Below are 17,500 nucleotides of genomic sequence, written 5' to 3' on the forward strand. Positions count from 1 at the left end.
CAAGGTCTGTGTTCTGTGTGACCTATAACCAAGGTATGTGTTCTACTGTAGTGGTTCCCAAAGTCGGGGTCGTGACCCAAAGGTGGGGCGCGAGCAGCTACGGGAGGGCCGCGAGATGATTTCCAAATTTTTTTTTTTTTTTTTTTTTTTTTTGTCAGGCCACTGAACTTAGAAGCAGGCCAGGACAGTGTTTCTAGTTGTATTCTAAAATTCTATTCTATTGTATTCTAAAATGTGACTATATGGTTTAATATTAACTTAATAAATAAACAAAAATGAAAAATCTACTTATTTCAACGAACATAACAAACTAAATAACAGATTATGCACATAAAACGCTGAAAACAACCAAAGCAACAATAGTATTTTAATGAGGCTATTATTATTATCATTATTATTTTGCAACAAGTTAGCCCTCTCATAAATAGCACATATAAATTAATAACTAACTTGAACTAACTTAATAGGATTGAAGTGATATTTGGCTTAAAAAATCGGTCGCCTGGCAAAAAAAAAAAAAGCCTGACGATGTGCATTGGGCCGCGGCTCTCTGACGCCTTATTTTCTGGGTCCCGGCCTGAAAAGTTTGGGAACCCCTGTTCTACTGTATGTAACCTATAGGTCTGTGTTCTACTGTATGTAACCTATAGGTCTGTGTTCTACTGTATGTAACCTATAGGTCTGTGTTCTACTGTATGTAACCTATAGTGTTCTACTGTATGTAACCTATAGTGTTCTACTGTATGTAACCTATAGTGTTCTACTGTATGTAACCTATAGTGTTCTACTGTATGTAACCTATAGTGTTCTACTGTATGTAACCTATAGGTCTGTGTTCTACTGTATGTAACCTATAGGTCTGTGTTCTACTGTATGTAACCTATAGTGTTCTACTGTATGTAACCTATAGTGTTCTACTGTATGTAACCTATAGGTCTGTGTTCTACTGTATGTAACCTATAGTGTTCTACTGTATGTAACCTATAGTGTTCTACTGTATGTAACCTATAGGTCTGTGTTCTACTGTATGTAACCTATAGGTCTGTGTTCTACTGTATGTAACCTATAGGTCTGTGTTCTACTGTATGTAACCTATAGGTCTGTGTTCTACTGTATGTAACCTATAGTGTTCTACTGTATGTAACCTATAGTGTTATACTGTATGTAACCTATAGGTCTGTGTTCTACTGTATGTAACCTATAGTGTTCTACTGTATGTAACCTATAGTGTTCTACTGTATGTAACCTATAGTGTTCTACTGTATGTAACCTATAGTGTTCTACTGTATGTAACCTATAGTGTTCTACTGTATGTAACCTATAGGTCTGTGTTCTACTGTATGTAACCTATAGTGTTCTACTGTATGTAACTTATAGGTCTGTGTTCTACTGTATGTAACCTATAGTGTTCTACTGTATGTAACCTATAGGTCTGTGTTCTACTGTATGTAACCTATAGGTCTGTGTTCTACTGTATGTAACCTATAGTGTTCTACTGTATGTAACCTATAGTGTTCTACTGTATGTAACCTATAGTGTTCTACTGTATGTAACCTATAGGTCTGTGTTCTACTGTATGTAACCTATAGGTCTGTGTTCTACTGTATGTAACCTATAGTGTTCTACTGTATGTAACTTATAGGTCTGTGTTCTACTGTATGTAACCTATAGTGTTCTACTGTATGTAACCTATAGGTCTGTGTTCTACTGTATGTAACCTATAGGTCTGTGTTCTACTGTATGTAACCTATAGTGTTCTACTGTATGTAACCTATAGTGTTCTACTGTATGTAACCTATAGGTCTGTGTTCTACTGTATGTAACCTATAGTGTTCTACTGTATGTAACCTATAGTGTTCTACTGTATGTAACCTATAGGTCTGTGTTCTACTGTATGTAACCTATAGGTCTGTGTTCTACTGTATGTAACCTATAGGTCTGTGTTCTACTGTATGTAACCTATAGGTCTGTGTTCTACTGTATGTAACCTATAGTGTTCTACTGTATGTAACCTATAGTGTTCTACTGTATGTAACCTATAGTGTTCTACTGTATGTAACCTATAGGTCTGTGTTCTACTGTATGTAACCTATAGGTCTGTGTTCTACTGTATGTAACCTATAGTGTTCTACTGTATGTAACCTATAGGTCTGTGTTCTACTGTATGTAACCTATAGGTCTGTGTTCTACTGTATGTAACCTATAGGTCTGTGTTCTACTGTATGTAACCTATAGTGTTCTACTGTATGTAACCTATAGGTCTGTGTTCTACTGTATGTAACCTATAGTGTTCTACTGTATGTAACCTATAGGTCTGTGTTCTACTGTATGTAACCTGTAGTGTTCTACTGTATGTAACCTATAGTGTTCTACTGTATGTAACCTATAGTGTTCTACTGTATGTAACCTATAGGTCTGTGTTCTACTGTATGTAACCTATAGGTCTGTGTTCTACTGTATGTAACCTATAGTGTTCTACTGTATGTAACCTATAGTGTTCTACTGTATGTAACCTATAGGTCTGTGTTCTACTGTATGTAACCTATAGGTCTGTGTTCTACTGTATGTAACCTATAGCCAAGGCCTGAACAAAGCGAGATGAAGTGTCTTTGGAATACTAGAGAAGGCATTACATCTGATATGTACAGACACCACATCATGCAGACACCACACCGTGTCGCAGCAGCGTGAGGCCCCACCGGCTGCACACGCGTCGACCAGCAGGAGGCGCAACTCTGCACTTTGCGCGTTATGTTAAATAGATACATCTGCAACTAATCCCGTTTGATCCCAAAACGCACGGCAACAGCGTGATAGAGTGAAAGAAGGAGCGACGGATGCGTGGATCCTCTTCCTGCCGCGCGCGCGGTGGACTGTAATTTCACGCTGAGCATCTCCCAAGAATCGCCACATGATGATAAAACCACGAGGAACAGCTCGTCCCTTCTCTCCGGCGGCACGAACCTCTCTAGTCCATCGGTCTGTATTTAACCCTGGACAGTATGATGATGATGACGATGAGTGTGTGATAAGGACATGGGGGCAAAAAGGGGGGGAGGGGGGTTCTCTCTCGGAACCCTCTACCCACTATAACTCTGGCCAATGTGCAATCGCTTAGAGAAACAATCCACTGTGAGTTTCCAACATGACCACAGGGGGGCGCCTGCTGTGTCCGTGGCCCTACAGGAGACGTGGCTGACCAGACAGAGACACACTGACAGTGATTCGACCGTTTGGTGGCTTTGGTGCCGCTCGTCCTGCACCGCAGCGCAGGGGTGGCGACGGCTACAGCGCAGGGCGGTGGGAGTTTGTCTCGACGTCGCCAAACAAAGGACGACATTGATCACTAAGGACGTCGAGCCGTTAGCCGTGTCACTAGGCTGTCACCGTGTCACCGTGTCGCCAAGCGCCCCAGTTTGTTACACCCAGGAGCTAACCCCCGTTCCCCCCAATCCTATGGTATAGACACTCAAAACTGTTCATATTTGTTCATACTTCACTGTTCATACTTTTTACACATACTGTTTTTATTCTAAGTGTATCTTTAGTGTATATACTCTACTACATCCTGCACAATTGTACAGCCATGTCCTATTTTATTGTATTATTATATTGTATTCTATTAGTACTTTTATTTTAATATATTATTTCCAATTTATTTTATTCTACCTTAATCGTCTGCTAATGTCGCACCAAACGGCCGAAAACTAATGTCTTGTGTGTGCAAACTAGCTTGGCAATAAAGACCTTTCTGATTCTGATTCTGATTCAGATTCTGGAACTTCAAACCCTCTGTACCCTGAAAAAAGCGCGCCCATCGCTACGTCACCTGCCCCCCCCCCCCCCCCCCCCGCGCCGCGCCAGAATGAAATCCTGAACTGATGTTCTGGGTCTATAAACGGAGCAGACAGATCCATAGCCAAGCCACCCAGCATGGGGTCAGCCGACCACAACCCGGTACTCCTCGTTCCAGTTTTTACGAAACCAATGCTGAGAAGAAGGGAGAGAGCAGCACGAGACTCAGAGGGTTAACATTTGGACCGATGATGATTCCATGATACCGACGTCAGCGGGAAGACACGGTAATTCCAGAGAAAACTGTGCCAGTGTGTCCAAACGATAAGGCACTAAAGGCCCGCGTGGATGAGAGAAACAAAGCGTTTTGTGGGGTGAACTGGGTCGGGAGGCAGAGACTGGACCAAAAAAAGGCTCAGAGAGAGACTTGAGGGCAAATAATTTGGGGTCTGCTTGGCATGGAATGCACACAGCAGGAGGGTGGAAAGTGATGGGTCCAAATCTGATAAGCAACCGGCGCAAGAACTTAATGAATATCAGGTTTGATGTCCTGGATTCTGCAAATGTACCCCTCGCTGTGATCACATATAAAAACGTAAAAAGAAAAATATCCAGAACCATTGCAATATTATATAACATTTTATATATTTTAAACAAGAACTCACTCTATTTATTGTACTGTTCGCTCATAGTTCCATACATAACGTACTGTGTGGAGGTATGGGGAAACACATATAAAACAAACATTAACCAATTTTTTTTTTTTTTTATCTACTTTTTCTGTAATTTTCTCCCATCCCAATTTTTGTCGTTATGCCAATTCCCTTCCCTCCCTTCCTGGTCGTTGCGCGCATTTCCCCCCCACTTGCCGGTCTAGGGAGGGTTGATAGATACTATCACATGTCCCCTCCGATACATGTGGAGTCAGCCAGCCGCTTCTTTTCACCTGACAGCGAGGACTCTCATTGGTTGAGTGTAACCCGTGGGAGGATCACACTACCTCACCCAGATCCCTTCCTTGCTGAGCAGGCGCCCCGACCGACCTGTAGGAGTCGCTGTTTACAACGACCAGGACCCACCCCCCACCGGCTTCCCACCCTGCTGACTCTGCCAATTGTGTCAGTATGGACGGCCGACCAAGCCGGAGGCACCGCTGACAGCCGGATTCGCTGTCTCTGCGGTGGTAGGCAGACGCTTAGTCCGCTGCGCTACCCGGCCGCTCACATTAACCAAATTTTCATATTGCAGAAGAAAGCCATAAGAATTGTGAATCAAGCAGATTACTATGAACCGACATAGTCACTCGTTATTATTAAATCAAATACCTTAAAATTTGAAGATCTTGTCGATCTTAGCACTGCAATAATAATGTACAAAGCACACAAGCACTCATTTCCAAGTTGCATCCAGGAGTTGTTCCAAACTAGAGAGAGCCGGTATAAACGTAGGGGACCTTGTGTCTTCAATATCGCAAAGGCAAGGACGAATATAAAAAGTCGATGTATATATCTGTTAAAGGGGTAAAACTATGGAATCACTTTGTGTAGTTCGATACATACATTTAAGAAATTCTTCAAATATAAGGTGATACATAAATATAAAACATTATTATTATCCTACTTATATTTTATTATAACATAACTGTATTAAAATCGTGACAAAAAAAGGATATATATAAAAAACTAAAAAATACGTTTTGTATATAAAACTATGAAACTTTTGTAACCTTTTGTTTTTGCAAAACGATGTACTGAATTATGTTTTTATTTGTATTTTTTATAATGTAATATAAAAAGGGTAAGGCAATTATAAGCCTCGGCTTCAGCCTACACCGTTTCGGTCATTTTCTTTTTGTTTATAAATTGCTTTGTAAAAGAAGACCGAAATAAAATCATTCATTCATTCATTCATCTGTACCCCTGCTGTGACTTGTACCCCTGCTGTGACTTGTACCCCTGCTGTGACTTGTACCCCTGCTGTGACTTGTACCCCTGCTGTGACTTGTACCCCTGCTGTGACTTGTACCCCTGCTGTGACTTGTACCCCTGCTGTGACTTGTACCCCTGCTGTGACTTGTACCCCTGCTGTGACTTGTACCCCCTGCTGTGACGTGTACCCCTGCTGTGACGTGTACCCCTGCTGTGACTTGTACCCCTGCTGTGACTTGTACCCCTGCTGTGACTTGTACCCCTGCTGTGACGTGTACCCCTGCTGTGACTTGTACCCCTGCTGTGACTTGTACCCCTGCTGTGACTTGTACCCCTGCTGTGACTTGTACCCCCTGCTGTGACTTGTACCCCTGCTGTGACTTGTACCCCTGCTGTGACTTGTACCCCTGCTGTGACTTGTACCCCTGCTGTGATTTGTACCCCTGCTGTCACTTGTACCCCTGCTGTGACTTGTACCCCTGCTGTGACTTGTACCCCTGCTGTGATTTGTACCCCTGCTGTGACTTGTACCCCTGCTGTGATTTGTACCCCTGCTGTGACTTGTACCCCTGCTGTGACTTGTACCCCTGCTGTGACTTGTACCCCTGCTGTGACTTGTACCCCTGCTGTGATTTGTACCCCTGCTGTGACTTGTACCCCTGCTGTGACTTGTACCCCTGCTGTGATTTGTACCCCTGCTGTCACTTGTACCCCTGCTGTGACTTGTACCCCTGCTGTGACTTGTACCCCTGCTGTGATTTGTACCCCTGCTGTGACTTGTACCCCTGCTGTGATTTGTACCCCTGCTGTGACTTGTACCCCTGCTGTGACTTGTACCCCTGCTGTGACTTGTACCCCTGCTGTGACTTGTACCCCTGCTGTGATTTGTACCCCTGCTGTGACTTGTACCCCTGCTGTGACTTGTACCCCTGCTGTGATTTGTACCCCTGCTGTGATTTGTACCCCTGCTGTGATTTGTACCCCTGCTGTGACTTGTACCCCCCTTTTTTGATTAACAAAGTGTGATCAGGACCTTCCAGCGTAGCACAGTCAGGAAGGGTCCCCGGGGCCAGCTGGGGCAGGTCATGTGCTGAGCAGCTAAGCCCTATCTTATTTAAATTTATATTACATTTTAAACTACCATGAAAAGTCTTTGTATCTCAATATGCCGAGTACAATTATGGAATGGTCTGATTGTGGAGTTAAAGCAATGTCAAAACATAAAACAGTTTAAAATAGAGAAACTATACGGGGCAACATACAGTTTTGGCAAATATGAATATGGTATTATTCCAAAATGTTTAGTTAACTAAGTAATTCCCCCCCCCCAATATAAGTCTGACAACAAAACTAGCAGTTAGTAAAGTATGAATTAGTATAGTTAATATAGTATGATCGGAGTAAAAAGGGGGGGGGGGATTAAACAAGTGTATGCTTATTCCCACTCCTTTTCAAATAATGTAAATGACATATTGTTTATCTTTTAATTTTTATTTGTTATATACATTTGTTATTTGAACGGCTTAAGGCTATATCTGTACTTGATGTGTGTTTGTTGTTGTTTGCATATTTGAAATAAACTGCAATCAATCAATCAATAAATCAATCAATCTTCTGTAATATTCCACATGTCACCTAAACAACAGACACGTATCTCAGCTGTGGAAGCAGGCCACAGTTGCTCCCATAGCAAAAGGCAAACACCCCGAGGGCAGTTGGCCTCACGGCCCCAGTAATGAAATGTTTTGAGAAACCAGCGAAGGAGGAGCTGTGGTCAGAAACCCCACATCTCCTCCTGGCCCCCGTTGCAGTTTTGCTTATGGGGCCAAACAAGGGGATGGACGACACAGCCGCCACACTCGCTGAATATGGCGTTGAATATTTGGAGGGCACAAAGAAACGTGCAAAACTGCTTTTTATAGATGTTTTTTATCTGCTTTTAATATGATCCAGCCTAGAGTGTTGATCGGGCGCAAAAAAAAAATCAGGCCCGAACCTAAAGTACGTGAACCCATGTAGGTTCAGTCTCAGCCCGAACTGAACCACGGTAGCAGTTTTGGGCCTGAATTTCCGCAAATAAATTTTTTACGATGATAAATATATATACATACAAATATATGTTATTTATTTTTAGATCTTTTTTAACTTTTATCTTTTTTTTTATGTATGTATATCTTTTTGTAACGGTAACAGTGAGGCTATTGTTCTGGTGCTGTTGTTACAGCGGGTGCTCTGTGGCCGAGCACACATCCACTGTGAGTCAGCGGTTCATATTAAAAAAACAAGGAGGTCTCTCGGTGTTGACGAGACACTAACGACCATGTTTTACAAATCTTTTATTCAGTCATTACTGTGAGAGAACAGGCCTGCAGAGAACGCCCCGTCCCTCTCGATGGTGACCACCCACTGCACTCCAGAGAGTGATCCATACTCTCTCCCCTCTGGTACCCATTTCAGAATGAAAATAAACACAAGCACTCATTTGTTTCAACAGCTATTAACTTGTTAAACAGATAAGCACTAACACTTTACTGTAGAATAGAACCCATTGTGATGCACTTTACTGTAGACTAGAACCCACTGTGATGCACTTTACTGTAGACTAGAACCCATTGTGATGCACTTTACTGTAGACTAGAACCCATTGTGATGCACTTTACTGTAGACTAGAACCCATTGTGATGCACTTCACTTTAGACTAGAACCCATTGTGATGCACTTTACTGTAGACTAGAACCCATTGTGATGCACTTTACTTTAGACTAGAACCCATTGCGATGCACTTTACTTTAGACTAGAACCCATTGTGATGCACTTTACTGTAGACTAGAACCCATTGTGATGCACTTTACTTTAGACTAGAACCCATTGTGATGCACTTTACTTTAGACTAGAACCCATTGTGATGCACTTTACTGTAGACTAGAACCCATTGTGATGCACTTTACTGTAGACTAGAACCCATTGTGATGCACTTTACTTTAGACTAGAACCCATTGTGATGCACTTTACTGTAGACTAGAACCCATTGTGATGCACTTTACTTTAGACTAGAACCCATTGTGATGCACTTTACTGTAGAATAGAACCCATTGTGATGCACTTTACTTTAGACTAGAACCCATTGTGATGCACTTTACTGTAGACTAGAACCCATTGTGATGCACTTTACTTTAGACTAGAACCCATTGTGATGCACTTTACTTTAGACTAGAACCCATTGTGATGCACTTTACTTTAGACTAGAACCCATTGTGATGCACTTTACTGTAGACTAGAACCCATTGTGATGCACTTTACTGTAGACTAGAACCCATTGTGATGCACTTTACTTTAGACTAGAACCCATTGTGATGCACTTTACTGTAGACTAGAACCCATTGTGATGCACTTTACTTTAGACTAGAACCCATTGTGATGCACTTTACTGTAGAATAGAACCCATTGTGATGCACTTTACTTTAGACTAGAACCCATTGTGATGCACTTTACTGTAGACTAGAACCCATTGTGATGCACTTTACTTTAGACTAGAACCCATTGTGATGCACTTTACTTTAGACTAGAACCCATTGTGATGCACTTTACTTTAGACTAGAACCCATTGTGATGACGTGTGTATGATTATGTCTGGTTTTTAAACAAACAACACACTGCAGCACCCACTCTCCACACTTTAGATCACCTAAACACACTTTATATTTATTGGTAAAGGATTTGCACTACAACTCGTACACCTTACTGTAAATTGTACCTAAATTGTACCTCATCCCATTTCTGCTTTGCACTATATAGTATTGTATATTAGTACATTGCATAGTATATTGTATGGTAACTCAGTTACTTCTATTCTGCATCGAACATTGTACATATGTCTATACTGAACACTGTGACCTCTATTTTCACTTCTATTTTACATGCTATACTATGTTATTTCATACTTATCTTGTCTAGCACAGTCTCTGGAGCGTAACAGTAAGAAGCATTTTGTATAAAAGTATTCTGTACTTCTGTATGACAACTATTAAAGAAACTTAAACTTAGCTTCTATATTCTTATTTTGGTTTGAACACAAATACATATTCATTGAACATGTCCAGGATAACACAATAAAGTTAAAGGGGCAAAAAAAACAATACCAATTTATTTTGCACATAATCTCACATACATCCAAAAACTCTAAACAGTTTTGCACATATGCACTTAGTGTGACCGTTATTGAGAGTAAACAAGTCTGAATAAGGCCACCAGTGACGTTATCAGGAGCACTGCATCCTTGTGGTGTGTTAATAATTACAGCCCCTGAAATCATGTAGATGAAGAAATAGCAATACCTTGTCTTATAGGGACTAGCTACCTCACTGGTGGTTACATTCAAACTCATTCACTCTCGATAACTAAATGCATGTGTGCAACACTGTTTGGTTTTTGGATGCGTGTGAGATTATGTGCAAAATAAATCAGCATTGTTTTTTGGTGATTTTTAGTATTGGTTCGTGTTCTCCTCTGACTGTGTTGTGTAGTGGGAGGGAACGAATGTTCTGGCACCGCGGCCAGAGGGGACATCTATTGCGGTTGCACTCGCAGTCAATGTTCCCTCTAATTATTTTTTCGGTCTGAGCAAACACTCAAACCTCCTGAGCAGACATCAGCAACTACTGAGCAACATACGTCACCTGCCGATTAACCGGTTAGTTGATATGCGGCGGTTTGTAAAAAATCTGAGAATCTTAATTTCCCTTAATGTCTAACATAAAAATATATACATTTTGCTGATACACAGAGAAATAATACAAAAAGGCATATTCCTTAATCAAATATTTATTTGACCATTGATTGACGATACAGAGCAAAGTCCTTACTTTGGCGGCGGCGGTGTGAGTCGTGTCACTAACTTTTGTCTCTTTAGGAGGCTGACTCGTCATTATTTTATTAAGTGAATTATAATGCGACTTCAAGGGTGACCATATTGTGATTTTTTTTTAAAGAGGACACTCTGCCTTCAGCCTCAAGATACTTAATCAAAGTTTACTCAAAGATGCCTTATCATTATAATATATTTAAAGTATACCTCCTCTGTATGAATATAAAATTATTGTTTATATTATTTTATATAACAAAATAATATCTCTCTATAACCAAAGTTACTCAACATGCTGTATTATGCCTAAAGTAATCTATCTGACAAATCGCAAGAAAATAACTAAATCAACCTATGACAAAATAATATATATTTTCAAGTTTTACTGGACAAAATAAATAACAAGAAAAATATGATGTAATGTTCTAAATAATACCTCTTCTGTATTAGAAAATCCAGCTTTAAAAAATATATCTTTATCTTTTCAATGTAATGTAAATTATAAAAACAGTAACCTCACAAAGATACTAATTTAAAAGTGCACTATGCAGTTTCAGATTTGTTGCAATTAGTGTACTAAACTAATTTATTACACACATAATCATTAGAATTATCATAATGCATCTTATCAAACCAAAACATAATTTTGAGGCATCAAAATAGTTTTAAATTATTTTCTTTCTCTCTCTGTATAGCTGCATTCTTCAATCAATTCGGTCAACTTTGCCATCAAACTCTTGCCTCGCACTGCTTTGTTTGTAATGTTTTGCTGTGTCCATGTGAGCTTTGAGATCGCCAGCACCTTTATTAGACACATAAACATATGGTCAAGCTTTGCACGCGTTGCACTCCGCTTCCAATTAGTCTCGACCGGGATGATAAATTGGACGTTTTCTCTGCAGTTCATCTGTAATGTACATTTTCGCGTTTGCATTGTGAGGAGCCAGCAATGCTGGTCGGATCTGTCCACTTCCTCATCTGTTGTGTGTGTCTGTGTGAGCGTGCAGTAGCGCTGCCCACAAAGCACTGAAAGCGGGGCTTCTCTTGGTAACGTCACACGCAACAGGGTTAGGGATGGTTAGGGATGTCCCGATCACATTTTTTTGCTCCTGATCCGATCCCGATCATGTGATTTTGAGTATCTACAGATACCGATCTTTCCCGATCCGATCAAAAAAAATATATATATATATATATATATTTTTTTTATCCCAATTTCTCACATTACATTCACCCTGAATGTTGACGTTATCCAGGTGAAAAGTTAACTTCATTCAAGCAAGGCATTGCAATCCTTGACATAAATCATTTGATGTATAATTAAATCAAAGGAAATGTGTTTGGGTGTGAGAGTGTGGCTGGTCTGCCGTTCTGCAGCTGGATACTATTGGTTTGTTTTGGCAAAAATCTTCTGCTCTGTGTGACAATAAATAAATGAATGATGATATGCAATTTAAAACCAAAACTAAAGCCTCAGTATGAGTTTAAGACGTGAACATGGTCATGTTTGTTTAATTAAAAAAAAAAAAAAAAATGTAAAAAAAAATGTAAACAATTTTTTTTTTTGTTTACATTTTTTTTACATTATTAAAAAAAAAATAAAAAAAAAATGTAAACAAAAAAAAAAATCCGTGACCGATTTCAGATGTGCGCCTGAGCGTTTTGCCATGTGCGCGCGCGCACGGGCGCACCTTAGGGGGAACATTGCTCGCAGTTGTATTCATTACTGTGCTAGCGATTCATGTGCTCTTGTGTTCTGTATTTACTGACGTGGCTTTGTACATTAAACAAGCATTACGTTACCTCCGTTTATTCCTCTTTCCTCCGGCACTACACAAAGTGACCATTTAACTCACTAAGATCTTGTTTTTTCCCCCCATTGTTTTGTTTTTCAATGTCATCAGTTTCACTGAGCTGAATTTAATACTTAATTAATAACATCATAATGACGGCACAGATTCCAACTCTAACTCAATAACTCTCAAACCAAAAAAGTTATGTATACAAGAATAATAATCAGCATTGTATCTTTGGGTGAAGTGCCCCTTTAAAGGAGAACTTATTTCCATGGCGGTTCCTCTCATTTTGGACTGGAATCTCGTGATGTCTGTCTGCTGTGTTGCTCTTGGACGGAGCAGTAATTGCCCTCTGGGATCATAATAACGTTGAACTGAACTTAACACCTCACGTAACACCTTTCAGCTGTGGCGTCCCGATCAACAATACCATACCATTACAGCCATTCACAACATCTGCAACACATTCTACATACTGATGTGAATTAGAGTCGTACATTATTAAAAAAGTACCGCCGCCATTTTGAAAGCTTAAGAGGAGCAGTTGCTGCCCTTTCGTTTATTTTTTCCCAGAGACATGCTAACAGGTCCCATTGACTCCCACTAGCATTGCTAACAAATGCTGAACATTCTTAATTCCAACTATATACATATATATATATATATATATATATATATATATATATATATATATATATATATATATATATATATATGTGTGGGCGTGTGTGTGTGTGTATGTGTGTGTGTGTGTGTGTGTGTGTGTGTGTGTGTGTGTGTGTGTGTGTGCGTGTGTGTGTGTGTGTGAAAAAACAAAACGTTGGTGCCACGTGCCAGTGTCACTAGAATGGAATCCAACTTTGTGACAAATACACATTTTAAACAAAGCGAACTGTCCCTTTAAAAGGGGGAACATCACCAAAACTAAGAATTAAATTATTTCCATGGCGTGGGGGAAGTTCAATCAACATCTGTGAACATGAGCCACTCTCTCTCCAAAAGCCAGACACCAGCGAAGTAAGAATCAAACTTGTGATGTCATCAAGTATAAAGTCTGCAGCTTTTCCACTGACCATGATTGGGAAACTTGATTTAGTGATACATTGATATTTATATTTATACCCAAATGAGCTTCGTTCTCTATCCCCTGGGCGCTCTCAGTGTCATCTCATCTATCAAATATTTCCCAATCCATTGTCTATGGAGCAGCTTCAGGCTTCCTACTCGATGACATCAAATCAAATCAAATCTCCAATAAAAATGTATTTATAAGGCCCGACAACACACGTTAACAAGTCAAGAAGAAACATCACAATAAACCAGGAACAAAACAACAACACCACGAAGACACCACATGTTTGAGTGTCAGCACTGGGGGAGAGAGCTTTTCATGGCCACTAATATTTTTGGACTTTCTTAGACCAGAGGAATAATAATGTAGGAACTGTGAAATTGTCCGTAGCTTGCCTTTAAAAGCCTGAAGGTGGTTTTGAGGTGAACTTACAGGACTTGTAGGTCGGGCAGGTGGTCACACACTGTGCTGGGGAGGGAGGTGATGCGAGCTCCAGTAATGGTCCTGAACACACACACACACACACACACACACACACACACACACAAAGAAAAACACATTTCAGAGCCTCTCTGGTACTGTTAATCTTCAAAAACATTTGAAAACGTCCTAATCTCGGGGGATAAAATCGAATCGCATTGTATCAACCAATACCAACATTACAATCTAAACACCAGCATCTCCTGTTTCACTGACGAGTCCAGAAGCTTGGAATGAACGGGACACCAGACCCTGCTCCGAGACGCCAGGCCAGCGGGAGGTAGAGGGCTGAAACAGGGCATCACGTTGGGAGGACTTTCCTAGCACTAAAACTAAAACCCCATTCCGAAAAATGAAAACTGATTTACTATGTTTGAGAGTCATCGAGTTAAGAGTTGGAATGTGCGATGTCCTTATGAAGTCACATATTCCAGGAAGCATTAAATGGAGCTCAGTGACTGATGAGTGACTGATGGGCCACATATCGTAGGACCAAGGATCATGCAAACTGGGAAACATACAGACAGCTTAGAAATAAGAGTAAAATATTGACTCGGAATGCAAAATCTAATTATTATTATAAAGAATCTCTCAACTCTGATTTTAAAAACGCTAAACAATTTTGGAAAAAAATTAAAACTATAACTAATTCATCTAATAAAAATATTCAATGTAATCAATTAAAAGTTAATAACACCATATTGCATAATCCTCTTCTTGTAGCTCAAGCCTTTAACCAACACTTCTCTTCAGTCTGTACTCCCACAATACCGGATCCTTATGTCATCTGTAACAATGCACCACCTTGTAAACAGCTCCTTCTCGTTCACGAAAATCTCATCTATTGATGTTCTGAATGCCATAAAAGACCTGAAAGTGTGTAGTGGCCCAGGCCTAGATGGTTTAGAAAGCAAATTTCTTAAACTTGCTCCACACATTTTGATGTACCCCCTATGTGATCTCTATAATCTGTCTTTATTATCACATGAAATACCATCTATCTGGAAGCACTCAAAAATCACTCCTCTCCACAAAGCAGGCAATGTACTAGATCCCAATAATTACAGACCAATAGCAATTATCTGTTCCATAGCAAAAGTCTTTGAAAAGTTAATTTATAAACAACTGTCTAATTATCTCAGCAACAACAATATTTTATCACCTTCGCAATCTGGTTTTCGCTCCAATCATTCCACAACTACTACTTTATTAAAACGCACTAATGATATATTTTCTTCATCTGGTAATGGTAATCTCACTGGTGCAATATTTATTGATTTAACAAAAGCCCTTGATTTGGTCAACCATTATCTCCTATTAGACAAACTGTACGCTATTGGCCTCTCACGCAATGCCCTACTTTGGTTTAATTCATATCTGCACAACAGAAAACAATGTGTTGCTATACAGGATGGTAGATCTGAATTGGCAGTACAGGAATGTGGGGTGCCACAAGGCTCAACATTAGGCCCGCTCTTGTTCTCAATATTTATTAATGATCTCCCCTCAATTTTCACAGGTTGTAATACTCAACTCTATGCCGACAACACAGTGATATATACATCTCAAATTACCTTACCTCAAATTCAGTCAACACTGCAATCAAATTTCAATAAACTCGAATCATGGCTCTCGGCTAATAAACTTTTAATCAACAAAACTAAAACTAATACTATGCTCTTTGGGACCACCCGTAATCTTGCATCCAAAACCATTAATCAACCATTTAATATCACTTGTCTGGACGGTACACAACTGCATAGAGTTGATCACATTAAATACCTTGGTCTATGGCTTGATTCAGAACTCTCATATAAATATCACATTGATAATATTGTTAGAAAAGTCAACTTTAGTGCTGGTGTTCTCTACCGCAACAGAAAATGTGTCACACTCCCTGTCAGAAAGAAACTGGTTCAGCAACTAATTTTACCCATCATGGATTACGCTGACGTAGTTTACCAAACTGCATCTAAAACCAACCTTCTTCCACTAAACACACTATTCAACCGTCTATGCAGATTTGCTCTTGGCTGCCCATATTTGACTCACCACTGCACCATGTATGAAAATCTTAATTTGCCAGCTCCCACAGTAAGACGACAGCAGCACTGGTTACAGTTCATTTTTAAATGTATTCACTTCAATTATCCGCAATATCTCAAACAGTATATGGACCCTTTCACCTCTAGACATCAACTGAGACACTGTGCACAGCTATTTTTTAAAGTTCCAACAAATGTTACTACCTCAGTTGGCAAAAAAGCATTCATGTTCAAAGGTCCATCTGACTGGAATAATCTCCCAGTTCATATTCGAGCTATAACATCCTCACAACTGTTTAAAACTGTGCTGTCATCTCACCTTGAGATTACTTGTTCATGTTTCCACCAATAATAGTATAACAGATCTTTGAAGCAATCACTTGAATATGTGCTCTGTGTTTTGTTGTTTGTCTTATGTTCCTCTTGTTTGATGTTGTTTGAACCCGTTTATTATTAATTTTATCTTGTTTTGTGTTTGGTTTTTGTTTGCTTCTTTTGTTTTGTTATGTTTAATACATAATAATTTGTGTATTCTGTAAGCTGTGGACCCCCTTGAAAACGAGATGGTTCATCTCAAGGGGTAATTCCAAATAAAAAATTTCAATAAAATGAAAAACAAAACAACACCATGAAATGATGCAGATGAAAAAATAGCAATACCTCATAATATTATAATTTCATGGTGCTGTGATTAACACAACGCAAGGATGTCCCCCGATGACATCACTGGTGGCCATATTCAAACCAGTTTACTCTCAATAACTGTCAAACTAAATGAACGTGCGCAAAACTGTTTAGAGTTTTTGGACGTGTGTGAGATTATGTGCGAAATTAATCAGCATTGTTTTTTGGTGAAGTGCCCCTTTAAAGACAAGGTATTGCCATTTCTTCATCAACATCATTTCATGGTGTTGTTTTGTTTTTCATTGTCATCAGTCACTGAGCTGCATTTAATACCTCCCGGAATATTGTGACATCAATATGACATCACACATTCCAACTCTTGAACTCAATAACTATCAAACCATGGCCCCAAACCTTTGTGTGCTTGATATGGTCCCATACTTCGTATCGTAGTGTTTGATTATCTACAATGATGATTACTATAGTTGGTGTTATCAGTACATTCCTACCAGAAGTGGTTAATGGCTGTAGTTTTGTTGGACGAAACAGATCACAGTAAAAATAATAATAATCACATCGAGATTTGGGGACTCAAAATTCCTAAAGTAGAAACACAAACATACATGCGCGCACACATACACGCATACATGCACACATACACGCACACATACACGCACACACACGTTTGTTTATGTGAAATATGGGGACATTACATAGACTTACATGCATTCTGTAACTAACCCTAACCGTATCCCTAACCATAACCATAACCTAACCATAATAACCTAATCATAACCATAATGTAACCCTAACCATAACCTAATCATATACCATAACGCTAACCATAACCTAATTTGTGTTATGGGGACACCCAAATTTGTCCCCATAATGTTTTTGGC

General features: G+C 39.6%; 1 protein-coding gene across 1 annotated transcript in view; it reads right to left on the minus strand.

Annotated features, from left to right (window-relative positions):
• LOC311247751 (leucine-rich repeat-containing G-protein coupled receptor 5-like) overlaps positions 1-17,500 on the minus strand; it is a gene marked incomplete at both ends in the record, with an annotated part of 59,754 nt that overhangs the window by 16,277 nt on the left and 25,977 nt on the right. The window contains 1 exon segment of the mRNA XM_084338754.1: positions 13,885-13,956. Within this exon segment, the coding sequence (XP_084194880.1) occupies positions 13,885-13,956 (72 nt within the window).

This window comes from Notolepis coatsorum (genome assembly GCF_963971535.1).
Source record: "Notolepis coatsorum genome assembly, contig: SCAFFOLD_219, whole genome shotgun sequence".
In the NCBI taxonomy this organism is placed as follows: domain Eukaryota; kingdom Metazoa; phylum Chordata; class Actinopteri; order Aulopiformes; family Paralepididae; genus Notolepis; species Notolepis coatsorum.